Here is a 22,789-nt window from a genome sequence, read left to right as displayed (position 1 = left end):
CAAGTTTTGCCTTCCCCCATCTCACCTCTAAGGCACCCTTGGGACATCAAGTAAACCTTTTCCATGGGCCAAAGCATGGGCACAACGGAGTGGCAGGGCTGCAGGAAAGCAAACATGCATCTCTCCATCCATCCCAGCGCAGCACACGGCAGGCGCTGGCACTGTTTTGCCTGCCAGCAGTGGGAAGAGAGAGGGCAGCACACAGCCTGGGGAAACACCCTTCTCCACCCTGCAGCCCACTCACGTCCCAGTGGCAGCCACCCGGGAAGATGCGAGAAGGTGGCAGCAGGGTGGGACCATGCCCAGATCTGCTCCGTGAGACACAAGGAAGGCGACAACGGCAGCGACGCTGCGATTAGTCACTGCTGGGAAGAGCGCCACGCCGGAGGCTGCTGGCAGGCCGGCAGCATTTTCGGCCACCTGGTGTGTGTGCCCTTATTTTGATGATATTTCAAGATTTCTCTGAGGAGGGGTGCAGCCTGGCAGCCAGAGCTGCTGGGAAGCACTGAGGAAGAAATGGGAAGAAACTGTGGGGACTCATTGTGGAGAGTCCCCAGGGTCCTGTGACCTTGGGGCCAAGCTGTTCCCATCAGCACAAGCCTACATGCGAGTCCATGTGACTCGGGAAGCAGCTGCTGCAGGTGCTAAAACTGGGTGTCTGTCACCTGCTGGGGGTGCAACCATCAAGGTGACACATATCCAGGAGGTTTGGATCAAAGGTCTCGAAGCTGGTGGGGACACGTTGTCCGCCAGCCCCTTTCCTGGCACAGGGAGGACGCTCCCTGCCCAAGTGATGACTGAGGGAGGCAGGGGAGGACACGGGAGCAGGGACGCGGCAGATGCATTTCATCACCCAGCCAAGGGAGGTGTGTGTTTGTGTGTTGGGGGAAGGGGTGGCTGGGCATGTGGGCGCATTTATTACCTCTTCCCGCCTGCGCTGGCTCCCTGTGCACACACGGGCAACAGGGACCCAAGGGCACAGCCCACAGCTCGCTGGACTTTTACCCTGCTGTGCAAACAGGCAGGCACCAGATTAGGGTATCAGTTGGAATTTCATCCTGTCAACGGCACCCGCAGCCTCTCCAGGAGGGTGGTAGAACATCTTCCCTCCAGCCTGGCCCCTCAACCACCCATCACCACTCCGACACAGCGAGAGAATTTGGGAGGTGCACGTTGCTTTTCCCCACCCCTAGACACTCTTCCCCTTCAAGCTTCCCCCTCGACAAAGACCTCACAGGCAATGGTGATGCCTGGGGCTGGGTTGCCACCATCCCATCCCCTGCCAGGGCAGGATCCCACCAATGCCCATGTAGTAATAACAGAATTGGATGCCAAAGGCAGAGGAAGCCTGGGGAGGGAGGAGGATGCATGTGGAGGAGCCAGCCCCTAGCATGGGGACCATGCTGGAGCCTCCATGCAACTGGACCCCAGTTGCCCCAATCCAACCCAGCTCTTTAAGCAGCTCCAGAGCCTTTTTCAATACAGCACTGGCTCCATTTCCTTTGCCTCCCCCAGCCTGTTTTAGCTCCTGGTGCCCGACATTCCCTGGCAGGGGGCAGGGAGGCAGTGGTCCAGTGCCATGGGCAGCCCAGGCACGGTGCTGGGGAGTGCAGGGTCACCAGGGTGCAGCAGTAGGTGCAGCTACTATTGCAAGATTAGGGAAAAACCCTTTGCTCGGTCCCTCTCTCTGCAATGCCACCTCATCCTGCCCCTGTTCCTCCATCTCCTCCACTCATGAGGACTTTAACCTGAGTCCCTCCACAGCCACCTGACCTGCCCAGGCACCTCATCTCTTGTGTCCCTGCCTCTTTCCAGGAAACACTTGGCACATTTGGGGGCTGCAGGAGCCACCTGGGGCAGGGATTTGAGGCTAGTCCCTTGCTCAGTGTCCTGTAGGAGGACTGTGGGGACATGGCTGGGATGGAGAGAAGAGTGTGTTAGGCAGTGGTGCCAGCTGTCCCAGGCACTATCTCACATCCTCATTCTCTGTTTGCTCTTCTTGGACAAGGAGGATATTCAGCCCGTCAACAGCCATAAAACAAGATTAGAGGCCAGGAGGCGCCAATGGGATGTGGCCACGTCTGTGGGCAGCTGGCCTTGTTCTTTGGCCTCCGCCAGCCCAAACCCAACCTCACCCTTCCTCCAGCTGCCCCCAGGGATGTGAGTTTGCAGCCGTTGGGTCACCTGGCACGGCCAGACCTCTTCTCTTGGTGCCGAAGGACATGCCACCCCCCGCAACGGCCCTGCAGGATGGGAGCACTGCACACTCCAGGGGTAAAGCTGCTGCATCGAGCCATCCACTCGCGGTGGTTTGGTGGTTTGGGCCACCCCTTGCTCCCAACCCCGGCTGTACCTGGGAGCATCAGCACTGGTGCTACCCCCGGAGCCTCATCCCTCCTCTGCTGCAGCGCTGCAGGCTGGGAGGAGAGGGCAATAAACTGGTGGTGCACGGGATTCCTTCTCACTTTTATTTTCACTGATCCTAAAAAATAAAAACAAACCCCCAATTCTGCCTTATTTACACAAAAACTGAGCCAAAGTCCCAAGCCAATGCAAACATTCATCCCTGCTAGCGGACCACAGATGGCAGCGGTGGCCGAGGGAGGTGTCAGTGGCCCTATGGGAGGGAGACCCAAATCCTGCAAGAGCTGGAGTGGGGCAGCAGGCGCAGCGCAGCAGGCACAGTGCGATGACAGGGACACAGCCTCAGCATGCCTGGGCACCTTGGTTTTTGGGCCAGGAGGGTCTGGGAGCGGTGTGAAGCTGGTGGCAGACAGGGCAGCCGAGGGACACGATGCACAGTGTAGGGTGTGATGTGAGGGCTTGGCCAGCAACTCAGTAGGCAGCACAGGACTTGTCTGCTGCTCCACCTTTCTGGAGCTCAGAAAAACGGTGCTGGGAAAGGCCGTGTGAGCTGCCGTGTGAGGCCCACACACCCTCATCTCTGTCTTGGTCTTGGGAAGCTGCGGCGCAGGAGCAGCCGGTGCAGTCCCAGGCAGGAGCTGCAGAGCCTCCTGTGTCCCAGCTGGGCCACTCTGGCTTTTAGGGCATCGGAAACCCAGGGCAATACAGTGTTGGCGATTCAGCAGGGAGATGTTTCAGCTGCAGTTCACCCACAGTAGAAGAGGGGTATCTGTTCCTGGCCTAACAGCGGGTTAGAGGCGACGCAGTGCATGGAGGAGGGAGAGACACAGAGCAGAATCTGGAGTCCTTTGGGTTTTGAATAAAATAGAAAAAATCCACTTCTCTGCCTTTCTGGACAACACCTCTCCACCACCAAACACCAGGGCACACACCAGCCCTTCCTCTGCCTGAGATGCCCTTGTCCACACCAGCAGCAGCTCCCAGTGCCCATGGCAGCCACTTCCCCTTGGAGCAGCACCACAAAGCTCTCACAGTACCGGCATTTCTGGACATCTTGGGGCTGGTTCTTGCATCCCCTCATGGTGGATGTTCTCTCCCTCTCCCCATTGGAAGTGGTCTCAGGGCTCAGCACTGTGGTCCAGCTCCAGTGCACCCATGCCCATCTCTCTCTTCGCCTCTCCATGTGCCCCATGCTGCAGTGCCACCCTGCCTTGACACGGTTTGGGGCACGGGGGCTGCCAGACACACCACTGCACGGCTCCTTGTGGCTGCAGGGGGGCTGGGGGTGCAGAACAGGCACTGTTGGGTGTGTGGGTGGGGGTGTGCAGAGGATTCTCCCCAAGGACATGCTCTCGCTCGCAATCGTCATTGTGATTTGAAGGAGTCCACCCTTGTGCCCCATGGCTGAGGGTCCAGCCCAGCTCCTGCCATCCAACTCGCTCTGCCTTTGGCACTCCCCTTCCCAGTATGGCAGTTCCAGGAGAACAGCTCAGCAGAGATTTGTTTTGCCTTGATCCCAGCCAGGTCTTTTTTCTAGTTCAGTCTTGTTCACGCTGCCCCAAAAGCATCAGACAGCTACGTCTCCAGGAGGATCATGAAGGAAGCGTCCTACCAGATCTGCCTGAAGCACCATAGGAAAGCTGACCTCCATCACCACCCCACAGAGTCGCAGAACGGTAGGGGTTGGAAGGGACCTCTGGAGATCATCTTCCCCTTCCTTCTGCTGACATTAGGATCTTGCTTTGGGCTCCAAATACCCAAATTTCCTACAGGAGAACAATATTACCTAACCTATATGTTTTATGTAGGAAAGAGCCCACCAGTCCCTTGGGAAGGTCCTGATACCACCTTGCCCAGCCTCGCTTGCCACCCCATTGGTTCAGACAGGACCGTCGTATCTTTGGAAAGGGACTGTTACTCTTTAGAGCACACGAGCCGGCTGGGCTCTGCTGCATAGTGCTTATCTCTTGATGTCTATAGCTGGTGAAAAGTGTTAAGGCATGAATTCCTCCTTGATTGTCATTGGAGATGAGGAGACAAGGTTTGGGGCACTGCTGCTGCACAGGCCTCCGATGGGTCCTGGGGTGCCGACGGCTGGTGGAGTTGGCGTGGTTGTGCTGGTGGGTTGGCTCTGCTGCTGCATCTTCTTTTTGTTCACCTTCCTCTCCTTTGCCCTCCGATTTTGAAACCAGATTTTCACCTGCAAAAAAAGGCAAAGACAGCAATGCAGCGACAGGGATGGATGCAGCCAAGGGTGACAATCCTCAGGGTCCCCCAGGGCAGGGGAGCCATCCTAGAGTTTGGAAGAGAAGGAAGATCCACAGAGCAAGGTAGGACCACTCCTGTCAACTTATGCTGCAGCCCTATCTCTCCCAAACCCTATCTCCACCCAGACTGTGGATTTTCCCAGGACTCCACAGCACTGACCTGCCGTTCAGTGAGCCCGAGGGCCGCGGCCAGCTCAGCCTTGCGGCGGATGGTGATGTAGCGGCTGTAGTGAAACTCCTTCTCCAGCTCCAGGCGCTGGTGGTCCGTGTACACCACTCGGTACTTGTCTTTTGTCCTGGTCTTGCCTGGCAGAGAGAGCAGAGGTGATCTGAGATGGGACTGAAGGGAGGGGTAGTATCATCAGCAAGGACATGCAGGAGCTACACAACCACCTGTGAAGAGCTCAGGACAAACATGGCAACGCCCTGGGAGTCAGAGGAGAAGAGAATTGTGAGGGTCCTGCTGGATTTAATGCCCATCCTGGGTAGCACCAGGGTGATTCTCCATGTCAGAAAGCACCTGGGTTTTGGGGAAATCACTTGGTGGAAAGAGCAGGAGGGATTTAGAGGTGTACTGAGAAGATGGACGATAAATTCCACATTCCATGACACATGGTCCTGGAGAGGAGCAGAAACACAAGACCTGTGGTGGGCTGAGGACAAGCTGCCAGTGAAAACACAGCCTGACAGGGCTGAGGGAAGCCAGGAAACCCAAATCCAAGATGTCATCATTGGAAGGCTCTCAAATCAGGTGAAAGAGGAAACCAGGGATGACAGCATTTCTGTGTCCCCCGTGAGGGTTATTTTCCTCCTCCCAATACCGTGCTCAGATGGAGCTTATTTGTTTTGCACAGTCGTTAAAGATGTACTGAAGAAAGCCCACACAGTGCCCAAGCACCCCCAGAGACTGGATCCCCAGGCCAGACGGGTTTGACTGAAGCCTGCTAAATCTCACCCCCAGATCAGCACAGAGCTTGGGGCCATTGAGCACCACATCTCTGCACACAAGGCAGCACCTGCCACTTTCTAGAAGGAAGATGCAGAAAAGAGTAGCCCAGCCACCTTCTCTGTTAGCTCCTTCACTCAATCACATGCATGGAGGGCGAGCTGCAGAGCAAGAGCCAACGGCTTGAACTCTGCCTGGGCTGGGGCTACGGAGGGCGCTGGTGACGCTTTGAGGAAGGGTGCCCATGCCCAGCAGTTAGTCAATAAGTCCCTGGTGCTTTCCTCTGCAGAAGAGCCCACGGGCGGGGAATAAACACAGCTGTGAATATTTGTTTCTCCACCCAAAATAACAAAATCCTGTTCCAGGGCATCAGGAGGGAAGGAGCCGTGCTTTCAGCTGAGCAGCCACTGTCCTTCCGACTGGGAACCTGGCCATTTGTTTGCCTGGCAGACACATTCATCTGTCTTCTGAATTTCTGCTGCTGAGAGCAGTATTGCCATGGGAAGGTGCAGGAGCGAGCCCAGAACTGCTCTGCAGTTTTTCCTGGGGCTTCCCTGGGTGTTCCAGTGTGGGGAAGATACAGCCCATCACTGCTGTAGAAGTGCTGGGAGGGATTTCTAGTGACCCAGCGACCTGCATAACCTCCTTTGCAGCATCTTTCGCCCAGGAAAGGGGTTCTTTGTTTGGCTGTCATCCTCTTTATCCTGTCCCTGTAATGAGTCCTTGGCACATGCGTCAGTTTGGGCTAAATCTGATGGACACCTAGACATGTCACCAATACTATTAGATTCTAACCTGGAAGCAGAAGTGTGAGTGGTGCAGAGAAAAACTGTGCTTCAAAGACTCCCAAATGGACTCAGACATCAGAGAACATCTGCATGACAACACCACACCACCCCCCGAGGCTGCAAATTGGTTTCTCAACCAACTCAATTTTATTTTTAAGGGTATCTGTCCCCTTCCTCCCCATTTTAAGGACATGGGAACTTTTCTAAGCCACTTCTCATGCTGAAAGATAAATGTAAAAGGATGCCGGAGACAGGACAACCCATGGACGCAGTATGCTGCGATGGGGAGAGGGGCTCCCTTGAGGTCATTTCCATTGCAGCGTCCCATAGGATGCAAAAAGGCAGCTGTATTTCTACTAAATAAGCAATAACCAGCAAAGGTCAAGCTCCTGACACTGAGCACCTACCAAACCATGCGTTGGTAGTGCGTGAGTGTGTGCAGCCTGGCTGCACGTGGGAGTCACGGTGGGTACAGGACCAGTCTTGCCTTGCTGGGACTTGGCCCTGGCTCTCCCAGGCACAAGAGCAGCAGCCCTGCAATTCAAGTTAGCGCTCAGTTACCATAACTGTGTGTCTGTGTCCTCCCTCCCTTGCTCCTTGAAGTAGATGCTGACATGGGCTTGGTGCAACATGAGTGGGGTAATGCCAACGGTCATCCAGGGTGGCCAAGGGTTCCAGCGTGGTCCCCAAGCCCCACCAAAGCTCTCCAGCAATCCATGGAGGACAGTAGGAGCATGGCAAGGGAATAGCAACCAAATCTCCCAGCGCCAGGGCTGGGCTTTAGCCACTAACTCATATTTGAGGAACGTGATGAACTCAGTCATCGCTGTAGAAAGCAGGGACACCGGCTCATCCTGGGACTGTTTGGAAGTGAACACCTAATCCCTCCTCACCACTGCCAAGAGCAAACCTGCCTCTGGCCACGCAGAGTGACCCTGCAGCTAAAAGCAGGTAAAAAAGGTAATTTGATTGAGCAAGATGTGTACGGAGATCTCTACGGACATGCAGCTGAAATGCAGCCATTTAATGTGTGAAGGGTGCACGGCAGCGTTGCTGGGTGTGTGTCTCCTCTCCCCATGTTCTCCACTCCCACAGGACCACTGCCCTTCCCAGGGGGTCGCTCCTGCCTCTCACTGCCCCACAGGGGAAAGGTTTGTCTGTGTGAGAAGGACTGATGCTGCTCAGCCTAGGAGGGATCTTTGCTGAATTGGCAAACACAGCAATTCCCAGGGAGTTAGAGAACAAACCAGACTCACTGGAGGACATTTAAGTGGAGTTTAGCAGCTCCATGAGAAACCGGGCTCCTTCTGTCTCTGCTCCAGGCTCAGGGACTCCTAGAAGTCTTTTTTTTTTTCTCATAGATATTTATCTTTTTTTTTTAAAAAAAAAATTTGAAAGCAAAAACCTTTCTGAAGAGATAATGACTTTAGAATTATATTATTTGCAAGATTGCTATTTGAATACCACTGCTTGGAGAAAAAACAGCTGGAAAGCAAAGGAACTGACAGATAAAGCAAAAAAATTAATTAAAGAATAAGGAAATAAGGCGGTTTCTGAATACCACATATGCCATGAAATTCAGCAGGAATTATTATTTCCTGCTGCAGCTGTAAACAGATCCATCACAGCTTGTTCTTTGTTATTCCTTCTTCACCGTTCATCCTCGATGAAGCCTCTGCTTTGCCTCAGGTCTGGCAGGTACCAGTCGTGTCAGCAAATTGTCACCGTGTGAGCTGGGCACCAGGCTCTCTCTGCCCAGTATCAGGTAGCAGGGACTCAAAGCAGAAGGTTTGCAACTGAGCTAGAGATGGAAAGTTATTCATCTCAACTAATTGCTGGTTTCAGTGATGTTTTCTGAATTCGGGAACGTATTGTGGGTGATTCATGAAGACAAGAAAAGGACTCGAAAGAAATACTATTGACAATGAATAATTCAGCTACCTTGAATATGAATGCTGGGTTACACTTAATTCTCTCCTGGAGACTTTTTATGGCTCTGTGAAAGGGAAAAGGAAATTTGGAAAGAGCCAGCCTGGCTCTTTATGGGGAGACCTCGTACCTCTGGTGCCACAGCGGGGAGCACGGCCAAGCAGAGGGATGGAGCTACCTCCACAATTCCAGGGGAGCCCATCGAAGGTGGACTGGGCTGTCCCACAGCTGGGGTAGCTCAGAGCTGCTGCATCAGTAGGGAGAGTGGATGGGGTGTACAGAATGCAAAAGGGGTGCTCGTAATGCCTCCTAGCACTGCTGCTAGCCCCTTCTAGCCCTGCCATGCATTCCAAGTCCCTTCTGCTTGTCCCCGAAAGACCAGGCAAAGGAACTGCTCGGGCAGCCAAATGGAGCCGTTCACGGGGCCAGTGGGAATGGTTTTGGCTTTGGTATCAAGGCAGGGCCAGTGGCTGCGTGGGGAGAGGGTATCATTACCATTGTTAATGTATAACCCTAATAGCACTCACCTGAGCCACGATTAGATAAGGGAATAGCTTTAATGTGCTGTGCAAACCCCAAAGGACGCGCTCCTGAGTGTGCACGCACACGCACTCGCACATACATGGGGGGACAGGGTCCTGACCCCCAGCCCTGCCCCTGGGATGAGAAAATCAAACCAGGTCCCTGCGCCCACCTTCCCAGGCTCTGTGCCCTCATGGCCACAGCAGATGCTGCCAGTGAGGTGGTAATTCACCCTCTCCAGCCCTGGTGTGCCCCATGGGGGCTTTCTGTGAGCAACAGTCCCTCAACACCAAAACAGACAGGCAGTATAGTGTGTTCTGAGGCTGTTGTTGAGCAGCTCTAAGAAGAGCCAGGAAGAGGCTGGTTCAAATCAGTGAGAAAAGAGACTGAGGGGAAGCAATGGCACCCTGGGAGGAGGTGGAAAGTAGTGAAGGAGCAAGAGCTTTTCTGAAGCTTGTCTTCTCCCCAGTCTTGTAGAACAAAGCACCCAGCCCAGTGTACCCAGTGTAGCTAAGAGGGGGTCAGGTCAGCTCTGAGCAGGAGATCTCCAGCCACAGGACACAGCAGGAACAACACGGTTGTTGCCAGCAGCAAGAAGCACAAACCTGCACACTTTTCTAAAGGTCTCTATTTCACAGGTCAGAGCAGCTCAAAATTGCAGCGTCTGCAAACCCTGGCTCCATGGGAAGCTGCTTTGCAGCCATCAGGGCTCTGATCAGGCCAGCATCTCTCTGGAGCCGCTGAGACAGGAACTGGCTGTTGCGCCCCGCTGCAGAGGTCCCCGAAGCCCGGGGACATGGGTGCACTGCACGGTGCTTTGCGCTGGAGGTGCTGGCGTGACGGATGGAGGTGTTGCTGCCAAACCCACTGGCCCTGCGGTCACCCAGCGGCTCTGCACGCCCCGCTGCCTGGCAGCTCCTCACATAACTGGCATGGAAAGTGTGGGCAATGCGCTCCCAGAGCTGCCCTGCGTGGTCTCACCTCCCTGGCGAAGCCCTGGTCATGCATCAGCTCCATCTGTCTGTACTGGGTGCCTGGTTCCACACTATCTGATGGCACCACAACATTTCAATGCTGAATAATATCAGGTGTGAAAGTCCCATCACCAGTGAGCATGAACAGAAGAACTCATCCACATTGAAGTTAAAAGTCCAGCAAAATGGGGTGGAAGGCTGTTCCCTGTGGGAGAGGTGCTTTCTCTCCATGATAAAGCTGCTTCATTCTGAATGAGCAGCACCTACTTGCAATGAGGATAAAAACTTCCATCACAGAAGAACTGGTGCTCCATCAGAATTTGCCATTCCTCCCCAGGGTAAGCATTAAGGAAAACTTGCCCCCACACTGCCATAGCGTTAGCAATGCTATGGATGGAGAAACTGAGGCTAGAAGAAGCTCCAAGCCAGAGTGGAGTCTCCGAGTTGGAGCAATGGGCTCTGATGGCTGGCAGGACTCCCCAGGCAGTTAACCCCCCACCCTTCCTGCAGCTCCATAGGGGGAAACACTCCTCCACTGTAAAGAAGGGGGGCAGCTGGCAGAGTGACGCCCCATGACAGAGACCCCAGGCCCAGGAGAGAGTTGGAGTCAGCTTTGAATGCTCAGGAGCCTCCAGGCTGGCTGGCGTCACCCACATCTGGCAGCCAGATGTGTTCCAGCTGCCACTGTACAGAGGGGCTGATGCTCCCTCTGCCGAGCAGAGACGCTGGCAGCTGCGCTGTGTAGCGGTGATGCTGATGCTCGGGACAGAGAGCCCAGCTCATTTCTCTGTGCCTGAACCTGCTGGAAATGGGAATTTCAAAGTCTGCTCTGACAGCAGCAGGGATTGAGCCCCCACAGCATCCTCCCTCTGCTCCCCACCTCATACTCATTTGCTCTCCTTCCTCCTCCAGCTCCAACACCCACGTTCCTCTGTGGCCAAGCATGGGGGATAAACCCGATCTCTCCACCCTCCCTGTGTGCTGGGAACCATCAGGTCAGGGTTTTCACAAGCCTTCCCATGCATGTTTCAATATCTTCAGCTTTTTTTTCAGCTCCGCTGCAGGAAGCAGAGGGTTGATGGATGGGAAGACCGACACGAGGCAAAGGAGCAGAGCCATGTGGCTTGTTTTATCACTGCCAGTGAGAAGGGAGCCCCTCTGAAGGGCAATCCCTCACGAGATCCCTCTATGAGATCATTCATCTGCTAAAGGGCGTTGGATTTAGATAACTGCTTGGTGTCAAAATCGTATGAGAGTAACCACCCCACCTCGTACATATTTAACATCTCTGCACTGTGGAGGGTGCGGGTGCTGGATGAATCCTCACCCAACGGACCCTGCCGAGGTTTCCCCAGCTTTGCTTTGTGATGGAGAAACGGGCATTTCAGAGCTGCTGGGCTGAAGGCAGGATTCATCTGTGCCCACGGGCACTGGAGGCCCCTCTGAGGAGCCATACAACCCTCCTGCCCCCAGGGTAGCTCCTTGCCTGGCTGTTCACCTGACAGTGACCCAGCCTGGGGACTTTTTGCTGGTGCCAAGGACTTCAGAGCAAACAGCAATGCTCCCATGGTCAGATTCGTTTTGATACCTCATGTACTCGAAATTTTTCACTTACAAAGCCATGCCACTTTCCCTGACAGCTTTATAGTCTCCTGCGCAGAGAGGATCGAGCTCTGTGCTTCTGAAAAAGCCCCAAGCTATAAGTGAGCATGTGTGACTGGGAGTTGCTTATCTGGGTATAATGAGACTGGCAGAGCCAGCAGCCGCCTGGCTGCTGGAAAAGGAATAGATGGGGAAGAGCCGGATCAGGAGAGCATAGAGGTGCACAGGAGCATAGCCCTGGCTGGGGTGTGTGCTCCCAGCATATGTGGGGCAAAGGCACCCCTCTCCCAGGAGGTGCAAACCCCACGGGAATAAGGAGCAGGTTGCCAGAGTTTTCAGCAAGCTATCAGCTCTCCATCACAGCCCTGTGCTCTTGGACATGGAGCAACACAACAGGAGATGCTTCAACCCCATGGGCAGCAGCCCGATACAAGAATCCCCCAGCCCTGTAGTGAGTCAACCCTTTATTTTGGCAACTAGCAGATTCCTTCAGTTGCTCCCATGGTTTTATGATCTCCGAGCCAAGCGCCGCCAGCCAGGCTCCCGTGCCAGGTCGAAGACCGCACCAGCGCAGGAGGACAAGGAGTGCCAGGGCGCCACGCAGGCTGGAAACAGCCTGTCTAAGAGCATCACCTTCACGCCAGCCCCGTGGTACCGAGCCTTGATCCAGCTTGTCTGGATTGGCTGCCTGGCTGGATTTGATCTGGCCGTGGCAGGACGAGGACAGCAGAGGTGGTGGTGGCTGGGCACCAGGACCCCTCTCCCCCTTCACAACCCCATAGGGCTCAGTCAGTCCTCACTGTGGGGCAGCACAGGGAAGGATGAGGCTCCTTATCCAGGCGATCACAAAGCTAACAGGACTGGAGTGGGCGTCCTTGAGAGGTCCCATTGGCCAGGGGTTTAAAGTGTCCCTCTGCTAATCCCGGGGTATTAGCCAGCCAAGCCCATCACGTAGGTATGGCCAGCGTTCCAGGGAAGTCCTTTTTTGTTCAAGAAAAGTAAATTCTAGGAAAGTTTGAAAGGTCTGTACCTTGGCCAGCAGGCTAAGTGGTCAACAAATCCCAGCGGGGGCCAGGAGCAGGTTGTGAGTTAATAATTCAAAGGGAGAAGTCCAATGGGGCCCTACACATGCACACAGAGTGACTCGGGGGAGAAAAGGGTCTCATGGGGAGCAACCATGTCCTAAATAGGCGTTCCCCAAGGAGGGGCTGTCTGGGGAAATGCACCATATTCTAGCCACCACCATCACCCCAAAATCTACTCTGCATGGCATGTGGTTGAGTCACAATCCCTGGAGGGATTTAAAAGACAGGTAGACGACGTGCTCAGGGATCTGGTTTAGTAGTGGACAGGTATGGCTGGACTTGATAATCTCAAAGGTCTTTTCCAACCAAATGGTTCTATATTTCTATGAACCCTGCCTGTCCATGGAAAATGCTTCTCTATCTCATTAACAGGCTTTTTACTCTTTTCTCCAGCTTTCATGGACCTCACTAGGGCTGAACAAATAGAGCTGGAAAACGGAGATGGATATGATAAACACTGAGATGGAAAACTGCACACCCATTGAATCACTGCTCGCTCGTGCTTAGAGCATCACTGTTTATTCTCCATCACCCCCAAAACTGCAGAGACACCATGGGCACTGATACCACACAAAGCCCTGAGCATATTCCCCTCCTGGAGGGATGCCCCAATGGCACTTTCACTTGCAATATTTAGCACTATGGCCCTGGCTCAATTAGTGACCTAAAAGCCAGACCTGAGGCAGTATCTGAGGATTTACATAACTAACGAGCAGAGGGTGAATTTCAAAGTTCAGCCAGTCACCGTTTCCAGCCGCCTTCCTGAGCTTTTTATAGAGCGGGGGTGCAATTCACAGGGAAGTTTGCAAATAATTGTGAATAAGGAGGAAGCATGAGGCTCTGACACGCTGCTCGTGAAGATTTTATGAGCAGAAAAAGAGGTGACATTGGAGAGAGAAATGAGGCCTGGGGACATCTTCCAGCTTGGTTCCCTTTAACTCCCAATTTCCAGCAACCAGCCCTCCGGCATCGCGGTCCCTTCTGCTGTGAGTTATCTTGGCTCAGCTGGGTAAAGCACGCATGTATTTAGCAACAGGTATATAAAGTCATCTCCCCGTAAAGGCTGACTCTGCAGTGAGTCACTAGGAGATCTCTCATTGATTTTTCTCAGGCTCTGGATCACATTTGCAGAAGCCCCCAACATGTTCATATTCCCTGTGTAACATTTTCTCTCACCACTGTGCAGCTCTTACCCAAAAGCTTTCAAGCTGCTGCCAAGAGCTGTTTATACAAGGCAAGACAGAGAGGGAACCTTAATTTACAACCCTCTGAAGTATTATGATTTATAGCATTCGCAATGAAACTGTTGATATTTGTAGCGAGAAAGTCCGCGCATTCATTTCCTACTCCCACTGCCGTGAGATGGGTTGTTAATCAATCCAGACTGATTAAAGTCTAGTTTATTGATTTCAATAAAACGATTCATCTAAGAATTTCACTCTTATCTATGTCAAACCCATCTCTGCACTGCTCTCTTTCAAACTTAATGGAGAAAGGCTCTTTTTTTTTTTTATTTAAAGGGCAGCCCTGGAAAACATAGGCTTCATCCCAGCATCTCCCAGCACACAGTCCCAAATCCTGCGGATGCTTGGTACCAGCAGTGCTGGGCTTGGACTTGGCAGAGGCACAAAGACTGGTCCCTAATCTGCAAGTATTTTGAAAAAGGACCTTGCTGGTCATCCAAGCTGGGGAAGCACCCACAAGAAAGGGGCTTTCACCCCAGCACCCATCCCTCATTGCTGGGGCTGGGCTCAGGCAGCTCCTCCTCCATGTGCAAGGGGAACAAGGCTGGTTTATTTGTCCCTTTGTTTGTATTTAATCTAAGAGATACAAACTAAGAAACTAAGGCTCTTTTTCCAGAATTCAATCAACTCAATTGTCATCTAACTCAATCAGAGGCACTTTCAAGCCCCTGCTTTATCTTGGCCCCGCTGCTGGGTGTAAAACTGTGCCCTTGATCCGGAGCAAAGTTATGCTGATGTCTTTCTCCCCTTGTTAATTTTCCATCTCACCTCTCCCCTCAGAAGAAACCAAGACGTTTGGACTTATAAAACCTGCAGAAATGGTGATGTCCCTGCTGCCTGGGGTAGCTGCAGGATGACACCTAGTTCCAACTCAGAGCAGAGGGAAGCACTGTAGACACCATCATTGCCTACAGGGTGAGGCATTTTTTTCTGAAATATATATTCAGAGCTAAAAATGCACCAGCAAATACCAGCCTGCCTCTCTCCTCTTCTTTCCAGCCCAGGGATGTTTTTTTCCCATTTATCGGGATGTTCTGACTGCCCTACAACAGCAACTGGTCCCAATGGGACAGCCCCATCCCCACCACAGAGATATGATGAACACAAGGAGCTATTTTCCATGCTGGAAGACCCCAAGCACCTCTGCATGTGGCCCTTGCATGAGGGTCTCTACACGAGGCTTGGCCAGCCCCATGTAGGGAGAGTGGGGAGCCAGAAACAAGTCTCTCATGCCAGGGGAGGTTTAGATTGGATATTAGAAAAAATTTCTTTACTGAAAGAGTGGTCAGGCATGGACATGGTGGAGCCACCATCCCTGGAGGGTTTCAAAAAACATGCAGATGTGGCACTTCATGACACGGTTAAGTTGGCACGGTGGCGTTGGGCTGATGGTTGGACTGGATGAGCTTAGAAGTCTTTTCCAACCTTAATGATTTAATGATTCTAAAATTGGAGACACTGCAAACAGAGAGCCCTGGCCCTGATGCTGGGGATACAGGGCAGTAGTAATCAAAAAAAAAAAAAAGCACACTGAGAGGTGCCCGGAGCTACTTCTGCAGTGAGCGTGGCCCCAACTGTGCTCTGCAGAGATCATGGCCAGGGTGGGTGGTGGGTCTGGGCAAGCCCAGGGTGCAGAGGGTCATGGCGTGGGCAGGACAGGCTGGCTGGGTTGGCAAGGACAATCCCAGCCTGGGGGAGGAAGATGAAAGGGCTTGGGCAGGGCAGGGCAGGACAAAGGGCCCCCCCAACCCCGCACCTCACCTCTCCACCAAAGGAGCCGGCCACCATCTCCATCACAAAGCAAACCCCTTGTCAATTTGGGCTGGCCCCCAGGGGGTATCTGCCCACAGCCTTTGATGTGGGCAGGGGGCTGGGGTCGCCCAGACACATCCCTCCCGTCCCCCAGGTCAGGAGTTCAGTGGGGACAGGACCCCGGGGGCACGGGGATGGGACCTTGGGGACAGCACAACCACTGGGTGCCCAGGCCAGCGGGAGGCACGGGAGCTGGGGCACCCACGCACCATGCACACGCACACGCGGGTGCTGCACCCAGAGTACTTACATGCCCTCTCCACATGGCATCATCCCCAATGCACCCCAATTTGGACACACACCGCGTGTGCACGCACACTGCACCTCACACACACACACCTTGCACTCAGCACACAGCCCTTTGCATGCACACAGGGAGTACGTGGCATCCCCCCTACTCGCTCGGTGGCACTGCCTATAGAGCAAGGCACGAATTCTGCTCAGGGGACCTTGCATGTACGCACAGAGCCTGCAGCACCTCGTGTGCGTTGCACACACCTTGCATGCACGCACACGGCACACGCTGCACCTTCCCTCCGCGTATATGCATATGGTACCTTCCCTGCATGTGTAGACACACACACTCCACAAGCACATGGCACAAGGCATCTTGCACACGTAGAATCATAGAATCATAGAATCACCAGGTTGGAAAAGACCCATTGGATCATCGAGTCCAACCATAAACAGTATTACCCGAACAGGGACTCTCACGCTCAGCTGCACGCCAGCTCCCAGCTGTGAGCCTACCTTGTGCCATCAGGTGCCCACCCTTGCACACGCAGGACACCGAGTCCAGCAGCCCCTCAGGGCTGGCAGAACCCCCAGATCCCAAGGGGTTCTGGCTCAGCTTGTCCTACCCAGCAGCAGCAGGCATGGGCAGGGGTGCGGGGGCAGAGACTGGCTGGGTAAAAGGACTTTCCAGCCATTTAACCCCAGCTGCTGGCAGTGCCAATACCCTCTCTGCTCATCCCTGGCCGCTGCCACCTTGGCCATGGGGTCCCCTTGCTCTTTGGGGAGCAGACACCATGCCGAGGACAGGCCAAGAGCGCTGTCCCTCACGGCAATCCCCTTGCCAGGAGAGTCACAGAGCAGAATCCAGCCCTGTAGGACTTCAAGCCCAGGGTCCCTCTGCGTGGATGAAGGCCCAGGGGTGCAGAGCTGGAGTTTTCCTTACCGTTACTGCTGGTGCTGGGGATGCTGCGTCTCATCCATTCATACGGGGTGCGTCTCTGGGCATTAGGGGAGAGCTGGGGGACCGAGCTGCTGATGGGCGGAGGCAGGAGTCCAGACCCTGGGGGCTGCATGGGGTTAAAATCGGGGGGGCTGAATCCAAACTGCCCTGGGCTGGCAGTGGAAGGTGCCACGGCGGTCCCGTAGGAATGCCAGTCCTCCTTGGCAGGGGTGTAGGGAGAACCCCAAGCGGCCGCGGGCTGCCCGTGGTGGGGGTCGTTGTTAATTCCCGGCACATGGTGGTAGCTGGCGAAGTCCGAGTACTGAGGTGGCCCCGGCACATAATTCTGTGGGTTGAGGTTGAGACTTGGATGCCGGACAGGGCTGGGATACATGTTGGTGTCCTTATCCAAAAGATAGCCTACATACATCTTCCCCGGCCGTCTCGGCGCACATGCTGTGCCGCTGTGCCACCGGCTGTGGCCAAGCTTGGTTTGGTGGGGAGGCAGCCGCCCCTCCTTCGCTGCTGCTCACCTGGGCGCCTTGGGGAGCTGTGTCCTGGGCCAGGCACCTCCCTGCCCACAGGCTTTTATTGGGCCCAACCTCTCGCAGCATTTGCATTGAAAGGCAGGCTTGCATTTCAAAGTGCAGGAACCCCCTGGCTGGAGAGGGGGCGAATTCAAGCCTCCCACCCCGGCTGTAGGGAGGCCAAAGCTGTGGGTGACTCCGGACCCCGCATCTCCTCCACCGTCACCACCCTACAGCTGTCCTCGTGCCACCAGCTGTGGTCCCTTTGTAGCAGCCGGCTTTGGGGACGCTAGGGTGTCACTAAGGATGCCCCAAGGGAGCCCACCCCACCTTTGTGGTCATCCATACCCCAGCAGCAGGGCAGTTTGGGTTGAGCCTTCGTGTTAAAGCCCAGCTGCAGGCAGGGACAGGGTGTGCCAGGCTGCCGTTAGCCCTGTCCCCACGCTGGGGGATGCCAGACCCTCCATCTGGGGTGGTTCTTCCCCACACCCGATGCCAGCATCCACCTGAGTCAGAAAGGGGAGGCTGGTGGGGAGGGAAGGCTCTGGGTCACCCTGCACTTACTTCATACCGGGGTAAACCCACCCCTCCAAACACAATAGCAAAACCTCAGCCTGGCTCCACAGAGCAGGACAGACAGACAGAGCCAGCTGTGAGCAGGGGGAATGCCCTCACCCAGGAACAGTGGGAAGTCCCTGGGCTCCGATGTGGATCCAAGGGACTCACAATCCTGTGACAGGAGGAGCGTCTCACCTGTTTTCTGTCTTCAAGAAGCAAAAAGATCCCTGTATATTTTCTGATAGGGAAAACCAAGCAGAAGCAGGACCCTTGTGAAGCCGTGTCTGCCTGCATGGCAGGAGGCGGCCACTGGCCAGGAGCACCCTGCAGCAGACATCACCCACTCACCACCCACCGGGCCAGCAAGACCTCTGCTCCGGAGGGGGAAGAGGTGCCAAGGAACCTTCCAGAGGTGCCTTCCAGACTAAAACCCCCAAACCCTCAGCAGCTGAGAGCCTCCTCCCCACCAGTGTCACATTCTGGTGTCACTGGCCACCATTGTACCAAAACAGTCATTATTTGATGTCCAATTACAGGAGGGTGTGCTGCCACCTCCCCAAGGCCACCTCTGCCCTTTTCTCTGCACCAGCTCCTTCCCCTGCTGGAAACATGAGCAAGACAAGGGCTGCTCGGTCTTCACCCTCCTAGGACAGAAACAGCCTGGAATTTGACAACAAGAAGCAGAAAAAAATAGGTGGGGGGAGGAGGGAGAGCAGGGAAAAAGGAGTTTTAGAATAACATTGAGAGGAGGGGATAAAACAAGAGACTTTCAGAGCTTTTCCCTGATATGAACATGGGAACTGTCTCCACTGTGGGGCTAAAAGGGAAACGGTAACAAAACCAGGGAAGCCTCTCTGACTTGAAGAGCTCCATGCATTTGACGCATGACCATCTCTTGCTTTCCTGGAGACACCACCTGGCTGCCGGTGCTCCCCTGGACCCCTCTGGCTCCCATGCCAGCCTTTCCTGAGCTGGCATCCTGAGCTCTCCCCTGTTCATGGAAGGACTGGCATGTTCCTGAGCCCCCACAGCATTGTTGAGATCTGTTTGCTCGCTGTGGACTCCGTAAGAGCTGGCTGTACCCTCCTCGCAGCCCACCCTGCTGCCGTTCCCACCCTGCAATGCTGGAGTCATAACAGGGCAGCGCTCCCAACCCCAGAGCCACGGACCCGCGCTGTCTCTGCATCAGTCACAGATGCCTCATCCCATTGCTCCAACCCCCAATTTTGCCTGAAACAGGGTGAAAATATTACACTGTTGGAGGCTTTCATGCCGTATCCACTCCCTGCAAGGAGAGTGAGCCAGGATGAGGTCAAAGGGGGAATGTGAGAGTTGAAGGATCTGGCTTGCAAGGCAAGAGCAGAGTAAAACCCCAGCAATGGGAACTAACCCTCTGAACTGACATCATCCAGGCTCTGCCTCCCAAGACGTGGCACTGCCAGAGGTACCGAGAGAGGTGAGCAATCTGCCACAGCCTTCTGTCCCCTCCCTGTGCCCTGCAGTGTCCCCTGCCCCTTGCCCGGTCTTGTCCCAGCTCCCTCCCTTGTGACAAAGATGACCATCCCACCCAGTGATGATCCCAGCTCGCACCACAGCACGGACTGATTGGTGTGTCATATAACCCCAGATATCCTAGTTTTTTTCCCAAGGTCTCAGCACAGCCACGGCTTTGTTTAAACAAGAGATCCAAGGCCTTCTTCCTTCTCCTCCTGCCAGCAAAGAGATGCTGGCTCAGGAACCAGGAAAAACAGAAGAAAAACACCCTCCCTGAGTGGATGGTGGGAGTTTCAGAAGAATGCAGGTGGCTGCTGCATCCCACCCGAGGGGTGGCACTGTTTCAGGGATGGGGGATGCTGGGGTTGTCCCCGCTGCTGGCTGGTTCCAGCAGGCACTGACAACCAGCCCAGGTCCCCCTTTCCCTTTTTCCAGCTGCTAGAGCCATGGCCAAGGGCTCATGCAGCTACTGGGAACTGAGGAGTCCAAGGGTTCAGGAGCAGCAACCCACACCTGTATCCTCCCTGCAGCAGGTGAAGGGCTCAGCGGGGCGCAGCATCACCAGGTGCCCGCTGACAGCCGTGCTGCGAGCTCCATCGGCACAGGGCAGAGGGGGCAGAGGAAGACAATTGGGCCATAAAGATCCACTGACAATGAGTTCCCTCGTTTCCTTTTCTCTGGCCTGCTTATTCTTGGTGGGATTACGCTTGGCAAAGTTTATAGTGGGTAACAGCCAGGTGAGGAGCCCTCCATGGGGTCCCCTCCGTGGGCTTCCCAAGGAGCATTCCAGCTGCTAGACTGGGCCTGAAGGGTCCTGCTGGGTGCCTTCAGTTCCCTAGGACATCACCCACACTGGGTTCCCATGGGTGAGCAGGCTAGGGGCTGCCAGAGACCTCAGGGGTCCCCAGCTGGATGAGAGGTGGTGGCAGTACCTTCTCCATCCACTCCAGAGACCGCCAGCACCAAACCAGCCTGGGGACTTCCTTCTAGTCCTCTGGAGATGAGATATCTGGCAGAAACCAGGCAGATGCAGTGGAAAGGGAGAGCAGTCAGGGTTCCCCAGCCTCTCCCTGGTGCTGCTATCCGTGATCGAGTGATGCCATCTCCTGGAGGCAGGAGGGCTGGAGAAGGTAGGGCTGGGAGGTCCCCAGGGCCAGGCTTCAAGCAGCCATCACGGATGGAACAGGTTTGCAGAGGAGATCCCTTTCCCACCACCTCCTCCTCCCAAGGAGAAGGCACTCACTCCAGGAAACCAAGCCCTTCCTTATCCCCCAGGTTGGTCTGAACCCCCACTACAGTTTCAGCAGGACAGTGAGATGCCTGCAGAGGGTTGAGTAGGTGCCTCCCCCAAGAGCATCCCCTCCTTTCTGACAACAGGGACATCAGTGCAACCCTCTTGCAGAGAGTAACCCCCTGCCCCAGTTCTATCAACCCCACTGCAGACTCCCCTTTGGCTTTTCCTAATTGTGTCTTTTTTTCTGAACTGTGTCTCTCCTGGCACTTGCATCCCCGTGCTACCGAGGGCTCTGCAGAGCTGGTCCCCAGAGAGACACGAGCTGGACTCAGGTAGCCAAAACTGCTGTGCAGCCCCACTCTCCCCTCCCCAGGGCTCACTGTTGCTCTTCGGGATTGGGATCAACTTTCCTGGCAAAATGCAAATGCCACATATCTTGGGAGCAGCCTCAAGAGGGCACTGGGGACAGGGACGCACAGGGTGCCTGCTTCCATCTGGTTGGTGGCATGATTGCCCCGATAAAGATCTCTGATAAAGAGATCTCCCCAGCTTTCCTGTAGGCATCCCCACTAGTAGGGAAGTTAGTCTTTTGTTTTTAGGATGAATTTCCCTAGGGAGAAGGAGCAGATCAGTAACGATGCGTTTGAGAGCTCTGTGCATGTCTGCCCACGCACAAACACACACACACATAGAGTTTTGTTCTTGATCCCAGAGGCAATGAGACCTCAGCACATGCTGTTTGTAGGAGAGAAGGTAAGGAAGAGGGATGGAGCTGGCAGAACAAACCCAAAACTTAATGCAGTGAAATGTTAATGGAGGCTGAGCATGTGCTGCCAGTTTTCTTCTCTAGACACCATCTCTGTGGCTTGCTGGCCAAGGTTTTTAAAGCATGGCTCTTGGTTTAAGTGCCCTTGTCTATGCTTGGTCCGTGAGTGGCTTGGTTTTCCACTGGCACAGAGGTGGGTTCTTGCTGTGCAGTGACAGGCACTCAGCGCCGCTCTCGCACCCAGCCTGCAATGGGAGACACAGCCCTGAAAGTGTCCAGGGTCCAGCGTGGAGCATCATGACCATGCTTTGCCCCTTCACCGCTTTTCAGGCACTGCAGAAGCTTAAGAAGGTTAACAATTCCCACATTAAGTGGCTACAGATGTGTGGGAAAGTCTGGGGTGACCGGACGGCGTCACTATTAGTATTCACCCAGGAGCATGCCACTGCCTCCTGGAGCTCTGCCGCGCACATTTAATACCGAGGCTCGTCGTGGGGGTTAGGAAGAGTGCGTGGGATGAGGGCGGAATGGCCTCAAGGTGGGGGAAGGCGGAGAGGCTAGTGCCTCCTCCAAGCACCCAAGCCCCTACATCTGTAGGGACACAGCACGGTATGGCACACGGCTCAGTGCTGCCTCCTGACACCACCATGGCCCTGCAATGCCCCTGACTGGTGTTCATGGTGCTGCAGGATGCTCCCCGGCTCAGGATGCTCCTTGGTGTGTTGTGCTTGGCTGTATGGTCGCTCTTGGATGGAGATCAGCACATTCTGCCTCCCCTTCCACCCTGGGCAGTACTATCACCCTGGCAAAGCAATGCAATGCGATGCACAGGGTACTGGTTCTTCCAGAGGCCAGGGCACAGCTCTGGAAGGGGTGAGATGAAGCCTCCGTTCAGATTTCCCCAGGGCCCAACAGCTGGATCCAGTAGTGCTGGCAGCTGCCGTGCTGGATGGGTTACCCAGATGTGGTGCCATGCTCCCTGGCACCGGCCGCTCCCCTCTTGTGGTCTGCGGCTCGACACCACATCAGAGCAAAGCTGAAATTCCTGGGCTGACTTGGAGCTGATAGAGGCTCAGAGGAACCAAAGCCATTGGCAAATGTGGCCCTTGTTAAACCTTCGGAGAAACGGGAAATGCCAGCATTTGCTTCTTTCCTACCTGCCTCTCACCTGGCACACGATACCTATTACTGACCCTAGCATGGCCATTCCCACCATCACGTTGGATCACCTGGTTCTTGGTGCCTCTTCTCCACATTACATGCAGAATACGGGCTTTTCCCTGTGGCTCTGGATCTGTCTGGGATGGAGCAGGGGGCTGGAACGCTATTTTGATCCAAGCGATAACAGAGTGGCACAAATGCCCCGGAGTGTCCTTGTCTCAGTGGCCGCTGCCCCCACCAGAAAGGCTGCACTACATGACCCCAAGTGCCCGCTAGCACCTGGTGATGCTTCTTGAGGCTGGAAATCTCAGCTGAGAGTGGCTCTGACAGCCCACACTGCAG

The 22,789-nt window shown here is 54.7% G+C and overlaps 1 protein-coding gene across 1 annotated transcript; it reads right to left on the bottom strand.

The window, feature by feature from the left end:
* Positions 1–3,767: 3,767 nt before the first annotated feature.
* On the bottom strand, positions 3,768–17,137 carry CDX1 (caudal type homeobox 1). The gene is made up of 3 exons (XM_069869074.1): positions 16,711–17,137; positions 4,792–4,937; positions 3,768–4,564 (listed from the first exon to the last, which is right to left on the bottom strand). The coding sequence occupies exons 1-3, from the start codon at positions 17,135–17,137 to the stop codon at positions 4,358–4,360; spliced, it is 780 nt and encodes a 259-aa protein (XP_069725175.1). The 3' UTR covers positions 3,768–4,357.
* Positions 17,138–22,789: the final 5,652 nt, after the last annotated feature.

The sequence above is a fragment of the Phaenicophaeus curvirostris genome, chromosome 15 (assembly GCF_032191515.1).
Source record: "Phaenicophaeus curvirostris isolate KB17595 chromosome 15, BPBGC_Pcur_1.0, whole genome shotgun sequence".
NCBI classification, from domain to species: Eukaryota; Metazoa; Chordata; class Aves; order Cuculiformes; family Cuculidae; genus Phaenicophaeus; species Phaenicophaeus curvirostris.
This window is presented reverse-complemented; position numbering and strand designations above follow the sequence as displayed.